Source organism: Suricata suricatta, chromosome 11 (assembly GCF_006229205.1).
Source record: "Suricata suricatta isolate VVHF042 chromosome 11, meerkat_22Aug2017_6uvM2_HiC, whole genome shotgun sequence".
Taxonomy (NCBI): domain Eukaryota; kingdom Metazoa; phylum Chordata; class Mammalia; order Carnivora; family Herpestidae; genus Suricata; species Suricata suricatta.
Window position 1 is genome coordinate 73,232,780 of NC_043710.1, and position 18,012 is coordinate 73,250,791.

The 18,012-nt window shown below is 46.9% G+C and overlaps 1 protein-coding gene across 1 annotated transcript; it reads right to left on the reverse strand.

Moving 5' to 3' along the window:
- Positions 1–4,951: 4,951 nt before the first annotated feature.
- GPR83 (G protein-coupled receptor 83) lies at positions 4,952–18,004 on the reverse strand (the record flags this gene model as incomplete). The annotated part of the gene is made up of 4 exons (XM_029957066.1): positions 4,952–7,711; positions 10,977–11,110; positions 13,292–13,417; positions 17,654–18,004. Coding segments are annotated over 4 exons (1,236 nt in total), but the record flags the coding sequence as incomplete, so codon positions are not given.
- Positions 18,005–18,012: the final 8 nt, after the last annotated feature.

The following is an 18,012-nucleotide window of genomic DNA, read 5'->3' on the forward strand; positions in this document are numbered from 1 at the left end:
TGTTGATTCCAAGTTTCATAGCATTGTGATCTGAAAATATGCATGGTATTATATTGATCTTTTTGTACTTATTGAGGCCTGATTTGCAACCCAGTATGTGACCTATTCTGAAGAATGTTCCATGTGCACTTGAGAAGAATGTGTATTCTGTTGCTTTAGGATGAAATGTTTTTGAAAATATCTGTTAAGCCCATCTGATCCAGTGTGTCATAAAAAGCCATTGTTTCCTTGTTGATATTTTGCTTACATGATCTGTCCATTGTTGTAAGTGGGGTGTTGAAGTTCCCTACTATTATGATATTATTATGAATTTATGTTTGTGATTAATTGATTAATATATTTGGGTGTTCCAAGTTGGGAGCATCAATATTTATAATTGTTAGATCTTCTTGGTGGATAGACGATTTCAGTATGATATAATGCCTTTCTTCATCTCGTTACAATCTTTGTTTTAAAATCTAGTTTGTCTGATGTAAGTATGGCTACTCCAGCTTTTTTTTTTTGACATCCATTAACACGATAGATGGTTCTTCATACACTCACTCTCAATCTGCCAATGTCTTTAGGTCTAAAAGGATTCTCTTATAGGCAGCATGTAGGTGGATATTGTTCTCTTATTCATTCTGATACCCTATGTCTTTCAATTGGAGTATTTAGTCCATTTACATTTAGAGTGATTATTGAAAGATATGAATTTAGTGACATTGTTCCACTTGTAGAATTGGTGTTTCTGGTGGTGTTCTATAGGCCTTTCTAGTACTTTTTTGGTTATGGTCTTTTTTGGTCTTACTCTACTCAAAGAATCCCCCTTAACTTTTCTTGCAGGACAGGTTTAGTGGTCATAAACTTCTTTAGTTTTGGTTTGTCTGGGAACTCTTTATCTCTTCTTCTATTTTGAATGACAGCCTTGTTGGATAAAGAGTTCTTGGCTGCATATTTTTCTAAATCAGTACATTAAATATATCCTGTCACTGCCTTCTGTCCTGCCAAGTTACTGTAGACAGATCTGCTGTGAACTTGATCTGTCGTTCTTTGTAGGTTAAGGACTTTCTTTCCCTTGCTGCTTTAATAATTCTTGCCTTGTCTATTTTGTGAATATGACTATGACATGTTTTGATGATGGTCGGTTTTTGTTGAATGTAATGGGAGTTCTCTATGCTTCTTGGATTTTGATGTCTGTATCGTTCCCCAGACTAGGAAAGTTTTCAGCTATAATTTGCTCACACAAACCTTTTACCCCTTTTTCTCTCTCTTCATCTCCTGGGACTCCAATGATCCAAATGTTATTCCTTTTTAATAAGTCACTGTGTTCTCTAAGTCTTATATAGTAGTGATCTTTTGCCTTTGTCTCCCTCTTTTTTTCTGCTTCATTATTTTCCATAATTTTATCTTCTATCTTACTGATTTGCTGCTCTACTTTGTGCATCCATGCTGTCATGGTATCCATTCAAGATTGCAACTCGGTTGGGGCACCTGGGTGGCTCAGACAGTTAAGCGTCTGGCTTTGGCTCAGATCATGATCTCACGGTTCGTGGGTTTGAGCCCTGCGTCGAGCTCTGTGCTGACAGCTAGCTCAGAGCCTGGAACCCGCTTCAGATTCTGTCTCTCTCTCTCTTTCTGACCCTCCCCTGCTTGCATTGTCTCTGTCTCTCAAAAATAAATTAAAAACATTTAAAAAAATTTAAAAAAAGATTGCATCTAGGTTATAGGATTTTTAATATCAGCTGACTATATTTTAGTTCTTTTATCTTAGCAGAAAGGGATTCTCTGGTGTCTTCTATGCTTTTTTCAACTCTAGCTATTATTCTTATAATTATAGTTTTAAATTCTAGTTCATATATCTTACTTCTATCTATGTTGATTAAGTCCCTGGCCATCATTTCCTCCTGTTCATTCTTTTTGGGTGAATTGTTCCATTTTGTCATTTGAAGGAAGAAAAACATTAGTAAAATAAAAAGTAAAAATTAAAAAACAAAACAAAATCAAATCAAATAAAGGAAGCTAGATCCCAGATGTTTTTCAGTCTGTTTGTTGAAAGAAGCTTGATAGAATAGAGAAAAAGGAGAAAGGAAAGAAAAAAAAAGTTAAAAATAAAAAAAACTTTAAATAGTAAAATAGAATAAAACAAAATAAAGAAAATAAAATAGAAAACATTAAAAAAAATTTTAAATTTGCTTTTTCTGTATCCAAGAAAGAGAAAAAAAGAAAAGAAAAAGAAAGCAAAAGCAAAGAAAAGGACAAATAAGTGAACCAGCAAACACAATGAAACCCAAATGAAGTTACATCCAGTTTCCCCTAGAACTGAAACTTTGAATCACACTACATACACTAAACAGGTAGAGGGATTTGTCCTGGTCTTCTGGGGGTTATGGCTGGAGGGCACAGTTGGGAAGGGCTTGGTGTAATTGCTCCATTTCCTAGTTGGTGGCACTGCTTAGTTTACTAGGGTGGATCTATGTGTGTATGTGTGCATGTGTGGAGCATGCATGGTAGGGGTGAAAATGGCTTCACCTAGCTCCCCAGTCTCTGGTGCAGTAACTTTGCACTCTCACCAACCCGCAATCAAGCACCACCACCCCCCTTTGTCTCAGGCCACCATCTACTCCTCACCTTTACTCGGTCCGTGTCCAAGCTCCCCGCCTGCCAGGTGGTCCCTCACTCCAGAGTTTTATCTCAGATGGGGTTGTATTTCAAAACCCCATGCTTCAGAGACTCCTAGGGCGTGGACCTGTGCTACTCTCTAGGGGAGGGTCTTGCTGAGCAAAGGAGAGGTGCCATCTTGCCCCAGAAAACATTTGTGTGATCACACAGCAGCAGAGGTTGAGATTTGGCAAATCACAACACATGGCCAGGCCAGATTTCCCTGTACCCTGGCAACTTTGTCCCAATACCAACAAATGTGGATGCTCTCTGGGGTCCACTGCGACCTTTGCCTGTGTGGGGGCCACAGGACCTCTACCAAATGCACTCCAAGCAGGGGAACTGCTTCTCCCCATGTGGCACACGGACTTTTTAGACCCCGCTGCCTATTGGGGATTCTCCCTGCTTCCTCACCAGAGCACCACCAGGTACTGAGCTCCACTGTTTAGAGAATCCTGGTGCTACTGAAACCCTGTCCTTTCTCCCTGACAATAGTTTTGGGGAACAGATTTTTTTTCCAGTCCCTTGTGAGTGTTTTCACTCTCTCTCTCTAGCTGCTTTCAGGGGGAGTGCTTTTCTTGCACAATCCCAATGCACCACACTCTCCCCCTTTCTCTCTCTCTCTGTCCTCTCTCCGCAAAAACAGCTCTCTACCATCCGCAGTTCTAAGGCTTTTCTCTCCCCCAGTTCACCTCTCTACACTGCATACCTGCCAAGTTCTGTGGCTCAAGTTACGCTGATTGTTGCTTTAATCTTCAGCTCAATTTCCTGGGTGTTCAAAATGGTTTGCTGCTGGTCTGGCTGGGGTTCAGGGATGAGACAAGTTCAGAGTTCCCATACTGCTTCTCCATCTTAACCCCTCTTCTTATTTATCCCTTCTTTAACTGCTCCTTGAAATGAAATGTGGGGCAAGGGCAGGTACACAGAGACGCCAAAACACGGTGCTAATGACCTGATCTCACAGCACTATGAGCATCTTCTGCCACCCGCCTGTACATGACATGCAAAGACAAGCTTATTTCCCCAGTCAATGCTCACTTGGCATCTTCCAGATTTGCCCCTGGCCCCAGACTCTCTGGCATAACTCCCATTACCCTAGAGCCCACTGCTTAGTCAGCAGCACAGAGGTCCCGGAGGCACATCATACCAGTTTGGAGCAGTGAGGGTTTAGCTGAGCTCTGCCTATGCAGTCTGAGGACCCTGAGGCCTGGGCTGGTTATGAGACAGCTATTTGCCTTGGCAACCTACCATGGTTAGTCAAGCAGGGCACCAGCAACCTTAAAGTCACTTATAGTTCACTTGGAAGATGTTTCCAACCAGAATCAAGTTCTCAAGGCAGCATAAGATCTTGCTTGTACTAGAACCATGAACTCATTGGCCATGAAGCTGTAAGAGCCTTGGGGTCCACCTAGTAGTCAAGCATTTCCCAAAGCATATAATCCGAGCACTAATTTTTAGGATGGTTAGCAGGTTTTAACCCACAAAAGTATCTCACAATCAAGGAAATTTGTAGAACCTTGAATTAAAAACAAATTAAGATTCTTTTTTACATGCCTTCTCAGAACTTAATTTCCAAGGAGGTAGAATCTCTCCATTTTTGCTGTGTGACCCTTCTCTAGAAGCTAAGTTTCCTTACCTGTAATATAGAAATAATAATGCCCACCTTGGAGAACTGCTGTGAGGTTGAATGAGATCATGAGCTGAGAAGCATTGAGCATAGTATCTCACGTATTAGGTGTCAGCAAATCTTACTTCCCTTCTCTTTCTCCTCTGCCTTTCATTTTCCTTTCAAGTCTTCCCCTAGGCTCAGTACATTACCCCTATATACAACCTTTTGTGAAATTATGTGCAACTGATTTCCTGGCCTCTGGATGGGGTCAGAATATTTATGTATGCCACAAAGGCATACCCAGCTTATCGGGTAGGACAGAGGAACCCCAGAACCAAGGGGTAGAAATCCTGGTGAACACAAAAATGCAGCACCCATGGTACAGTGCAAGTGGGGAAACCAATCCCCAGTTTCCAGTGGCAGCTTGCCTCCTCTCAAATCACCAAGAAATCACAGGTGAAGTCCTAAGTTCTCAGCACAGATTCATAATCACAAAAGAGGCAACATGGCAGCCAGTTCAGTGGCAGAAGCTCTAGACCAAAATCAGCTGGCTATTTACCCTAGCCAAAACATGGCGGCACTTCCTCAGTTGTAAAATGCAGGGATGTGGGCAGATCATCTTCATGCTCTCTTGGTAATCTGCATGGATCCCCATTTTAAAGGTTACCAGCTGAGGTTTAATCAGAAGTCCAAGAAGAATAGTCCATGCACTCCAAATATATTTTATTGAGACTGGAGCAATTACAACAAAATACTCATTACGGCACATTGGAAAGGCTAAAGTTCTACAAATTTCACATCCACAAATACAAGTACAAATACAGGGAACAAGAGGAATGGAGAACACGAGGTACTACAAGAAACCCGGACCTATGGGCCATCTGTGGGTCTTCCCTCAGAGAAGGGGCTTCTCTGACTTGGCAGTATTTCTATATTCCCTCAGAGAGGAGCAAAGCAAAGCTCTCTCCCTGATCCCAGAGCGGAACAAACCATCTGTAGTCCTGCTGCCTATTCTCATTCTGGTTCAAAGAATTTCTATGGCAGCATTAGGATGAAACCATTAGCTACTTCTTGACACCACAGAGACAGTAGTCACAGGCATGGGAGCAAATGGCCTAAAAAAAATCCATCTTGGGATCCATATGTGCTTAGAAGTCTCTCTGTCCCATGGAAGTCAAATATTTCAAACATTCTCGTAAACCGAATAGTTAAATAACCCCTATGTTTCATTATAGGAAAGCAGATGATATGACCAAGTTCAGTTTCAATTAATAGTCAAGAGATCTAAGTAAACCTTGGAGAAACCTCTTCTCCCAAAACTTCAGCTTTCTACTCAGCCCCATATCCATGTGTGCTTTCAAATTTATCTGGTGCTAGAAAGAAACCTAAAACAGTGTGAGAATGGCAATTGTTTAGGGTGGGTGGATTAAGCACTATTCTGCCTGTGTCTTCTGGGTGACGCGGTGAGTCACTCAGGACCAGAGGGACGATAATGAAAACAGTCTCTGGAATATTTCTCTGGCATGTTGAGTCCTTAAAGAGTATCATAATGTCATAGGTTTCTGTAAGTGACATGTGAGCCACCAGGGTGATGTTGACAAGTGAGTTGTCTTCAGGGAACTGGCGTGAAGAAGCTTTATTATTTAGACAACACAGAGAAGTGGCCTGTCTAGACAGCTTATGAGGACGAAGTGTCTTAAGTACACTTATTTCTGGCATGTTGGAAAGCCGGCTCCATCATCTCCTGTAAAAGCAGGGCAGTGTTTTTACCACCTCTTGTTCTATGTGAGTGCGAGAGAAAGAGTTATGCCTCCTGGATGAGTTTTGTTCCCTGGCTCATCGCGATGGCCGCCATCTGAGGAGAGGTACTTCATCCGGGTCTTTTCCACCACTGGGTAAAGGATGAAGGCAGTCTGTTGGCTCTGACAGCCTTCTTCTTGGGTTCCTCTCCCACCTCTTCTTCCAACTCTTACACTGGACACTGTTCCTGGGATAGGGGCTCAGATGTTCTCTGGCATGCCCTGTTTCTTGCTTATCTCTACATGGAAAAGTGTAATTCAGAGTGGAATGAAAAGCGCATGCGCACACACGCACATGCACAGACACACAAAAGAAAAAGTTGCAAGTAAATCCACAGCATGTTAACGAAACTCATCCGAGTTGGTGGGAGAATGGGGTGATTTTTGTTTTCTTCTTTGTGCTTTTCTATATTTTCCAAAGTTTTAGAATAATAATTCTTTAAGAGAACTCTGTAATTTCTCTTTGCTTTACGGGAGTGAATTGGTCCTGTCTTGTCATGTATGCAAGCCAGCCACCACACAATTGTGACTCATCCTGGCCCAGGACTTTGGAAGCAGAAAAATGTGGCAGCTCTGGCTCATTCACCTTTCAGTGGCTAATGAACTTTTTTTAAAGCAGAGTTCTGTGCATCTGGGTCAGTCACACCCCAAGTATGACTCAGGTGTCCTTTATGGATGTTCGGTGGTAGGGTGTGTTGTTAGGCAGCTGGCTGACTCAGCCCTCATGTGGGCTGAAGCTGCCCTAGGTTCTCTGGCTCAGGGAACCGAGGTGATAGGTTTTGTGACATTTCTTAGACAGGAATTCAGAAACACGTGTCTAATTGGGTAGTTGCCCTTTAGCTTTCACAACAAATGGGGTAGGACGCTAGACAGAGTTTCCTAGGAAATCAAGACTCCCATGGCTACTGTAGGACCTTGTTTTTAGCACTGTGAGGGCCGTGGGTGAGAGGACAGGCTTTTTTTCCAGTCTCTGTCCTCAAGCCCTTTCCCAAACCCAGCTGGAGAGAGAGCCTTCCCCCTGCCTCTTCTCACCCTCCTCTAACTCACTGCCACAATGGGCTCCACAGAAGACAAGTCTGTCTTCCCAGCCTGGAGTTGAGAGGAGGGCAGAAGGTTGTTAGCTAGTGGAGCCCTCCGGCCACTGCTCTTCTCTGTCCAAGCCACCCTAAAGGAAGGGACTGGGGAAGGTGGCCTTTCCTCCTGGGGCTTGGGCAGCCTTTGGCACATGCTAAGTAATGCCTTCAGCTCGACCCTGAAGTTCTCGTTGAGCCAGCAGTAGATGAAGGGATTGTAGCAAGTGCTGCTCATGGCAAACCAGTGGAAGGCGAAGTAGAGGGCATTATTGGTGTGGATGACCTTGCTGGACAGGAGGAGGACATAGCAGTTGAGGGGGAACCAGCAGAGGGCAAAGAGGACCACCACGAGCATCAGCATCTTGATGGTCTTCTTCTTCTTGCGCCGCAGGGCCAGGTACTGCTCTGTGGTCACATCGCCAATTGTGTTGCACAACCACAGCTTCTTGGCCACACGGGCATAGGCCACAGAGATAATCAGGAGGGGTAGGATATAAAGCAGGATGAAGGTGGCCAAGTCCAGATACTTCCAGAAGAGGTCAGCTGGCTCAGGGAAGTCTGGCAGGCACAGGGAGCGGACAACATCCTCACTGGTGACGGGAGAGAGGGAGACGGAGAGACAGAGACAGAGGGAGGCAGAGAGAGGAAGGGTGTGCCATTAGTGTGGGAAGGCCTGGTCCCAAGAAGCACGAGCCTTTCTCTCTGTTTGGCTCCAGGCACATCCGTTATAGTACTTTGGCTGTAGCATAATGATTTGATTACAGTTCTGGCTCTTCCACTAGATTGGGAGGTTTTATAAAGATAAGGAAAACACCTGCTCTATGTTCTCTTAACCTATGTTATTCCTACCCTGTAACAAAGACCCAGTAAATTATCTGTTCAATGAATGAATACAGCACTGGCATTCCTAGTCTTAGTACTAACTCATCCTGAGAGCACAAGGTCCTCAGGAAATCTTGGATTTCCTCATTTTACTATCTCCTCCCATTCCACAGGGGAACTAAGGAATGGGGCAAAGAAATGATGGGTCTTGAGAATGTGAGTGGCAAAGCCTGAACTAACATACCTTCAGCCATTCATGTAACAAGTATTTATTTTTTATGGAATGTACCCAGTCCTCCTTGAAGAAACCCTAGAGCTGGTGTGTTGAGACTATCCAGACTATGACCCCCTGAATGAGGGGGGGGTCAAGCCACCCACACATGGCTGACCAGTACCTTCCTTGGTGTCCAAGCTCCCCCTTTGGGGAAGTGAAAACCTTAGGGCCATTTTGTTTAAAGGCACAGTTTCAATATAGCCACACAAAGCAAGTCAAGTCACAAGATGGATTTATTACAAATCCCAGATTGGAGACGCAGAGCTGAGGGACAGGCAATCCTCTGTCCCGGGTCATGAGCAAGCAGGAGATAGAGAGCAGGGTTGCAAGCACCTATTACTTATAAGGTGGTGGGGGTGCAGTAACTAATTTTTTACAGCCTCAACTCTGAATAATATTTTGATTTATTTTATCTTATTTATTTTTTGAGAGAGAGCAAGCAAGCGAGCAAGGGAGGTAGGGAGAGAGAGACAGAGAGAGAGAGAGAGAGAGAGAGAGAGAGGCTTAAGCAGACTCCACGCTCAGCACAGAGCCCAATGCAGGACTGGGATCATGACCCGAGCCAAAATCACTAGTTGGATGCTCAACCGACTGAGCAACCCAGGTGCACCTCTGAGTGGTCATTTTAAAAGGTGATGTGGGGCAGGGGAAGGGGCTCGGTGGCTCAGGCAGTTGAGCGTCCAACCTTGGCTCAGGTTGTGATCTCATGGTTCATGGGTTCAAGCCCCGCGTTGGGCTCTGTGCTCAGAATCTGGAGTCTGCTTCTGATTCCATCTCTCTCTCTCTCTCTCTCTGCCCTTCCCCTCTTCATGCTCTGTCTCTCTCTGTCTCTCAAAAATAAAGGTAAAAAAAAAATTTTTTAAAGGTGACCGGGAAAAGCAAGGCAGGAACTTGTGGAATCCTAACTTTAAGTCCCAGTCTAAATGCCCAGACTGTGGGTGAGAACAAGGTTGTCATACTATGAAATGTCTAGGCAGCAACTCAGAATGGCTGTTTTCTCATCACACTATGTGGCCTGCTGTACTTGTTATATGTGCTGATGGCCATCACTCCTAAAAGAAAGAGAATTCTCTTTGCTTTTGTGAGCAGAAAAAAAAAATAGCTCCCCATGTTTGAAGCAGATGGGAGTCTGAGCGCTAGGAGATTTGGCTATGTGATTTGTTTCGATACCATAGAATTTGGGGAGGGGGAACCTTTATAAATTACAGTTGACCCTTGAACAACATAGAGGTTCAGGGCACTGACCCCTGCACCACTGAAAACCCATTTTGACTTTTGACTACCCCCAAATTTACTCATAGCCTACTATTGACTGGATGTCATATCTATAACATGAACAGTTGATTAACACATATTTTGTATATGTATTATACCCTGTATCCTTACAATAAAGTAAGCTAAGGAAAAGAAAATGCTATTAAAATCATAAGGAGGAGAAAATACATTTAAAGTACTGTACCATATTAATCAAAAAAATAATCCACGTAGAAGTGGACCCACATAGTCCAAACTAGTGTTGTTCAGGGTCAACTGTAGTTGTAATCAGCCTTCAGAGCTTGTTCTACTGATCCTGCTTACGTCACAGGAACGTGTGTTTCTATGTGTCTGGTTCAGGCAGACCAGCACATCGTTACTGTAGAACTGCACCCCTAGACCCTTCAGATCCCCTTTATTGGTCTGGAGTGCCAGACTGCTAACTCCCGGCCAACCCCCGAGAAGCAGCTGGCACCTGTGATCTGGTAGGGGGCCAGCACACTTAGGATCACTAAAGTCATTTCCTACAGATCCGCTAAGACCCACAAGTGGCTGGGAGTTTTTGATTTCTGCAGGGGGCCCGGAATACGACAGCCCAGCTCCCTGGCCTCAAGGCTGAACAAATGCTGTGTTATCTTTGCTCTAGAGCCCCTTGCGCTGCTGGCTTAGCTTCCCCTGACACCCTTCCAATGCCAAAAGTGCACCCTCCCTTGGTCTCTTGCTATCCTGCCTGCTCACTCCCTTAGCCATCCCTCCTGGGAGCACTTCCTTAAGAAATCCCAAGCATGATCTGCATCTGAGATCCTATTTCTAAGGAACTTCATCTAAAACAAGTATGAACTGATGAAAATCACTCTAGGTGCACTCATTCGTTCATTCATTCATTCATTATGTACTGAGGGCATGTATATGAAGGCAGTGAATCAGGTGCTAGAGACACCACGGTAGCAAAATCAGAAATAGGCAGGCTCTTCCTAACCTCACAGTCTAGCTGGGGAGATCATCTTCAGTGAACTAGTAGTACACACAAGGGTTTACATTTTAAAAAACAGAGTCCTTTAAAAGAAATTCTTGTTCTATGAGAACACAGGATAAAAAAACCTGAATAGGAGGTAGAAGACAGAGCATCCTGCCTCAGACACATGCATGTTTTATTTATACATTGTGCAAGGGAATTTAAATGTCGCCATTTTGAACAAGGCCTGGGCGACTTTGATTCTCAGTCTGTGTGAGTACATGTCCCCAGCGAAAGAAGCTGTTCACTCTTGCCTTGATCTTGCAGACAAACTGAGTGGAGAATAAGGAGGGAGCTAAAGTCACTGAGAAGAAAAGATGAAGAAAAGCAGAAGTGCCACAGATAGGCCCCAAGCTCAGAAGCAAGAGAATGAGGGACAGAGAGAACAGGTGGGTGCAGCAGGTACCAGTAACTCGGACTCAGAGGGGGCTCAGACTTTCTCTGTCAAGATCCTCTGAGTCCCTGGGCTGCTCCCTACTAGTTAACTCACCTGTACTTGAAGGTAAATAATTTCTGGCAGATGGCGTGTGGGAGTGAAAAGAACGTAGCCATGGTCCAGATGACCGTGATGTAGATGACACCTTTTGTGATCGAGATCCGGGGTTTTAACGGATGCATAATGACCTGGAAAACAAGCAAACTGTGCTTCACTGGCTAAAGAAGTTTGGAAGCAGATCAAATCTCAGTGACGGAGCTCATTTGCCACACTAAGGCAGGTAGATCCTATTTATAAACAAGCACCCTTCCTTCAGTATTAACCCCTGAGCTGCACCACCCCGCCATGTACCTCCAGAGGTAACAAGAAGACGTCGTCTGGATTCAGAGACTCCAGGCAGCGCAGATGCCTTGCAGGTCATATGTGGCGGAACCAGGGTGAGGTGAGGGCATGGGGAAGGGGTGAAGCGGGAGGTCTGCTTGCATGACACCCACAGGCCAGAAGAGGAACAGTCAGCCTCCACCTTGGGATGCGATCACGTCCCCCCTATGACTCTAGACCCCTTAGGTTATGGAGAGCTCTGGAGGATCTGAGGTGACAAGCCTGGAAAGGAGACTCTGTCTACTTGTCCTGGGAAGCTGTACTGCCGTTCGTTTGGGGGTTCACAACACGGCTTACAAAGGCTATTTCTAAACTGTGGGGTCCAGCTTTCCCACAGCTACAGCAAAGCCTGTGTTATAGGCTTTGAGCTGAAGAGCATTTTGGAATTACTACAGTTTTGACAATCTGTTCTGCTAAAAGGCTTAAATTAAGATTTGGGAACTTACCGGCATCCTCATTTTAAGATTAGGATCATTCTTTCTTGAAAAAGGCATTCCGAGACAGGTGAACCCAGGGTCAGGGAGAGAGGTCCTAAAGAGCTGCTGCCATCTAAGAATGTCATCCCAGGACGCAGTGGACATCTGGCTGTGTCCTCCAAGATTTTACGGGAGGAAGGGACTAGGCTTTAGAAGCTGCTCAGCACAGCCCCCTTCTGGATTTTGCCATGTTTGCCCCTCGCGCTCCCTCGTTGTCTGGGTTGCTGAAGGACGTGAAAGCCTGGGTCAGAGGCTCTAGACATCATTCAAAGATTTCAGCGCTTTGGGAAAAGGCCCCATTTTGGGGTTTATGTCACAGAAACACGATCGATGTTGGCAAGACTTACCCCCTTGTTCCTCAGACCCACCTTCGGCCCAAGGGGCAAGTATCAGTTACGGTATGTTAAGTGGGGTAAGCATAGGCCAGGGAAAGGTAATCCTGAGTCCTCCTTGTTGAATTAGGGAAGAAGGTTAAGAAAAGGCAGAAAACATCCATATGCAGCCTTTTCAGACTTTGCCCAGAGCATCTACAATATAAATGCCCAAAATGAGGGAATTCTGGGGCTAAAGGGATCTCCTTTAGCCAAGTCCAACCCCCTGCCAGGTAACGAATGTCCTCTACAACATCCCTATCAAGTGCATCCAGACCTTGCTTAAAAATGGCTGGGGAAATGAAACTCATTACGTTCCCCAGGTAGCTTCGTTCTGCTAGAAAATTCTTTCTCATACTGAGCTGCATCTTTGAATCCACATCTTTGAGGTCTCCTCTCCTTTGCACGTCCCGCAGCTACTCAGAATAAATTCTTCCTCTCCTTGTCCTGCTGGCCCTTATGATATCAGCCACCTTGAGTCTTCTCAGAGTAGGATGGTCTCGTGATCAGGGCAGAGGTTTGGAACCAGACAGACCTCAGTGCTAAACTTGGCCTCAACATGCACCAGGCATGTGATCTTGGGAAAGCTACCCTTGCACTTTTCTGCGCTTCCATTCCTTGAATTGGCATAGACCTAAGTATACCACGTGGATTTGCTGAGTTAGCACACCCAAGGTCCTTGCCAGGGAGCCATCCTCTTCCCGGATAGAGTCCCGTTTGATTTCCCTTCCCATATCCACCACGTGCATCTGCCACAAGGCACCCTCGCTCATTTTCCTCCTCAACAACTTGCACCACGGAGCATCCATCTCCCTTGTCTCTAACCTGCAACAATTTGCCAATCTCTTTGCATCTGTGAGTTTCAGGTTTGCTTTTCTACCCGCCAAACAAGCTCATTAATTTCTGAGACACAAAATATAATCAACCGGCCTTTGTTAGAACAACAAACTGGGAATAACTTTGTGTAGCACATAGCACAAATGTTTTAAAATGCCTAATCTAAGTGCTCATATTAGGCAATGTAAGAAGACAGATATACCTATTGAAAACTGTGTTAAAATACTGTCTTGAGGGCCCCTGCGGCTCCCCGGAAAGTAAAGTCCGAGGGGAAAGACGGGGTGTTGGGTGTCAGTGCCCTCACCTGGTGGCGGTCAACGGCAATGGCCGTCAACGTCAGTGCTGAGACGTGCAGAGAGCAGTATTGGGCGAAGCGGCTGACGTGGCACATGCCTTTCCCGAACACCCATGTGCTGTTCACAAAGCGGACCTGGAAACCAACCCACAGAGGTCAAAGACAGAAAGGACCTTGACCCTGACACTCACCCCCACCCCCGTGGCCTCTGAGGAGCATCCCTTGGGAGATTTCTTCCAGCTCCTCTCTTCATCTATTCTACATGACTAAACTATGGGCCACATGTGCTTTTATCCAGCATGACTCATCATCAAGTATTTGATTCAACAAAACCTGAGCATACTGCTGGGGCCGCACCTTGTCAGGTGCCAGGAGGGCGTGGGACGACGTGGGCCTTGCAGTTGGACTTCCACCTGTAACAGTTTCAAGCTATATCATCTTGGGCAAGGTGTGTCATCTCCCTGAACCTCAGTTTCCTCATTTGCAAAAAAAAAAAAAAAAAAGGCTTAAAAAACTCTACCTTAGAGGCTTATTGTACAGATCAAGGTTTTAAAAAGTCTATAATGGGTGGAACACAATGTCTGGCAGATTGGTAGAAAGATATTCTTAGAAATAAATAGTAGCTGTTTTTTATGGTAATAATAAAATCCATTCTTAGTCCCCAGGAGTCCAGACTAACGAGGGAGACACACGTGAAAAACCACAACATAGCATGGAGGTTATGCTCTCTAACGTTGACGAAGGAGACCTTGCAACGTCACCTGGGAAGGGACCTCAGGGGCCTGGCGCTGGGGGGGGGGGGTGCGGGCAGAGCGGGAGAAAGGCAAGCTGCAGGACAGTGTGGGGCCCTGAGAGCAGGCCTGGCTCTCACCCCATACCATCCATGGCTATGTGCTCACTCATTCAGTTCATGGGCAGCTCCTGTGAGTGATGCCCGTGCCCAAGAAGCACCAAGCACTGATTCTGAACAATGAGCTTCCGGTCTCGGTAGAGGACTCAGTCACCTCAGGATGCAACAAAGATAGTATTCAGTGCCCACAGAAGGCCCAGACGGAGAGCTTCAGGGCCGCAAGGTGGGAACAGAATGGGCTGAGGTAGAGGGGCAAAATGACAGAGAAAGATCTAGAGCAAGTCAGTTGGACAGAAAAAAGATCATGTAGTGGTTTACAGCAGAGCATATGCCTCTTACAGCTGGCACCCGGGGCAAGGCCCTTAAGCTACACAAGCGCCACTGTCCCCATCTGTACAATGGTGGCTAACCATCATCGCACGGTTGTCAGGAAAGTCAGAGGAGAGATGACACGTGTAGGTGCAGCAGTGCCTTGAACAATAGTAAATAAGCACCCAACTACCCTCATTGTGACACATGAGGCATTTGAGATGAGCTTTGAAGAATAAGTAGCATTTGTACTTGTGGCAGTAAGAACACAGACGGCGCTGAGTCAGAAATTCCAGGACCTATTTGAGGAAGGAGGAGGAGTGGGAGGAAGAGAGTCGGGAGGGATGAGTCTGACCGGATCATGTCACTAGGACAGGAGCTTTATTCTCCGTGGGGCTGGCAAGGTAGCAGCGCTAGGAGGCTTTTGAGTAGTCCAGCAACATTACAGAGCTAGAAACACTTAGCTCCTCCCACTTCTGCCCTCCCACATTCAGTGCATTACAAAGTCAACCAGTGCTCCCTGTAAATGGTTTTCAGATCCATTTCCTCTTCTTCATCCCAAGGCCGCGGTCCTCCTTTCTCACCTGGACCTTTACAAGCCTCCTAGCTACTATCTTTGTCCTCCAGGCTTGTCCACTTGTCATTCAGCCTTTGCTCTGCTGATGGTATTTTTCTTACCCAAAAATCAGATTACTGTCACCTTCCTGCTTAGAATCATCCTGGACTTTCAGGACAGGGTCAGATGCCTTAAGAGTCAGCAGGCCCCATCACAAGCTGGCCCCAGCCTTCCTCTCTGGCCCACCTGCTCTGCCCCCGCCCACCCCGTTCCTCCCACAGGCACTGCTGCAGCTGCATCGAGCCTCTCACACCACGACTGTGATGCCCTTTGCCTTTGTTCTCCAGGTCCCTCTATCTGCACAGAGCGTTCATCTCGACCTAGGAAATTCCTGCTCTTCCAGGCCCTTTGACATGTTATGTTCTTTGCACAGTCTCCTTTGACCCTCTCATGGGGCTCTGGCAGGACAGAATAAATGATTCTGTCCTCAGGGATCCACGGCACTCTATGCATGTCTCTGCTGTGGGAATTGTAATTAATTAACTGTTTGCTTTTCTCTCAATGACCAGGGCTGGACTTGATGCTCACTGCCGTGTGTAAAGTGGACAGGAAAGGAGACCAGGGAGGAAGAATACTGTCACCAAGCGCTGGAAGACAGGATGCCTTAACTAGTCAGGGAGGTTGACTGGGGGCTTTAGAAGATCCTTCTCCCAACCCTTTCATTCTCCCTGCTTGCCAGCACCTTGCAAGCTCTGGGGCAGTTACACGGGTCAGGTTTGGGGCCCAGCGCTCTGGGTGCTCTTAGAGGGGTGCTGGGTTCTCAGGACCCTGAGACTTCCTCTTGCAGGAGATCATCCGAGGCAGGACTCCTCAGGCCCCAGCCACAGCCTAGCCTGGGGTTCATGGTTTCTCTCCCCCACCCCCCAGCCTCCTGTGCCAGCAGATTTAGTTTTGCATACTGCTCTGGGCTGCAGCACTGGGGCCATGCCCTGGGGCCAGTGCTCATCCTGGGTGTCTCAGCCCAACCCTAGCGTTGCAGATGGTCAGGACAGAAACCAAGGGGGCAGGGGCAGCCAAGGGGAGCCAGCGATTCACAATCTCCTGCTTCAAGGTAACAGGAGGTAGTGGGTGGGGGCTGGGGGGATTGTGGAGGATGGGGTGGGGGTGGGGGTGAGGGCATGGTATTTGGAAGCACTTTTGTCCTTGGCTAGAGGATTCTGAGAAGCCAGGAATCAGTTAGCTATCAACTGGCAGGAGAGTAGGAAAAGTCCATGCTTTGGAATAGTGGAAGTTTATTTATCACCATCCAAGAAGCCCTCCTCACCCGTCACCCCCAGGGCTGATGACTTAGTTGACAGACCTATGACTTGAGTCAGGAAAGTCATTCTCATTCTGGCTCTGCCTATTATCAGCTAAGTGACCCTGGACAGGGGATTGAGCCTCTCAGTACCTTAGTTTCCTTATCTACAAATTGTAATCTCGTGAGGACAAAGGCAGAATGTAGTTTTAAAATGTGAGGTTTGGAAGGACTTGCACACAGGTGGATGAATTTGCAGGAGTGCACCCTTTGCTTCTGGCTTGTCTGGTTGAGTGTGTAAATATGTGAGAGAGAGAGAGAGACAGAGAGCAAGGTATGAACAGATACCATTTTGGTAATAACTCAAATAACAAGGTTATTCCATAAAGTGAAAAAACGGAACACTCATGCTGCAGAAACATAGGAATAACTGTCATCAGACTGCTCAGTCATAGCCCTCACAGTCCCAAACCACCATGAGCACCACATTCCCAACTCACAGAGGGACAGAAATGACACCACTAATGCTGAGCAGCCAGGGCTTGGGGCGGGGAGCCACATCTGCCACCACCGTGTGCAAGTGCCCCCAGCCTATTCCTGGGCCCCAAGCCCACCTCATTCTCGTGTCTTCCCCAACACACACTGCGAACACAGCCTCACTGTCAAACCACAAAAGAGAAATAGAATTTAAGTAAGTGGTCTAAGAAAACGCACTTAAATTTAAATTAAGGATTAGCAATTGATACATCAGCTGTGGCACAAAGTAGCCTCCTAGGGTAGGGGCTTGGGAGGGCATTTAATGGACTGGATTTCTGGGGCGTGGGGGGCAGGATGACCCAACAATCTCTGCCAACATTTCCAGAGGCTTCGATTTACTGCTTGATTATCAAATAGGCCCACGTGCACTGCCATTAAGTAGGAGATGGTCATTTGCTCCCGGTGGGCCACAGACATTCCAATCATTGACCCCATTGCACCCAGCTGCAGAAGGTCTCACCCAGAAGATGATGAGACAGAGATAGCGAGGGGAAGAGAAAGACAGAAGGAAGAAGGACGGAAGGAAGGGAGGGAAAGAGGAGGAAAGAGACCCAGACGGAGGAACAGACAGAACGACAGTCACAGAGAGGGTAAAAAGAAGATACAAAGAGACAGAAAGTCTACGGACTGGAGAGCGTGGAGAGGTGAGCGAAGAGGGCAGAGCGGAAGGAGCTGGAAAGGCGCAGCCGGCCGGCTGGACCCAGGGAGAGCGGAGGAGAACTCCGCGGACGGAGGAGAGGGGCTGGGGGAGCGGGGCGGGAGGGGAGCGGAGGGGGGAAGGAGGGCCGAGCCCGCCAGCGCGGGCGGGGGCCGGGGCCTCACCAAGGTAAAGGGCGTGTTGAGCAGCGTGATCATGATGTCGGCGACCGCCAGGTTGACGATGAAGAGGCTGGTGGCCGAGTGCATTCGCTGGTTCTTGAAGATGACATGACAGACCAGCACGTTGCCGAAGAGCGAGAAGACGATGATGAAGGAGTAAGCCACGATGAGCAGGGCTTTCACCGTGGGGTCCTGGGACTCGGCCCCGTAGCGCCTCCGGCCCACAAAGTTCTGCCAGTCGGAGAAGGTGTAGTTGCTCCAAAAGAAGTGCGAGGCGTTGGGCATGGCCAGGGCCGCCTCCAGGCCGGGCTCGTCGGCCAGGCCCTCGGGGCGCTCGGCGGCTCGCACCAGGGGGAGCAGGC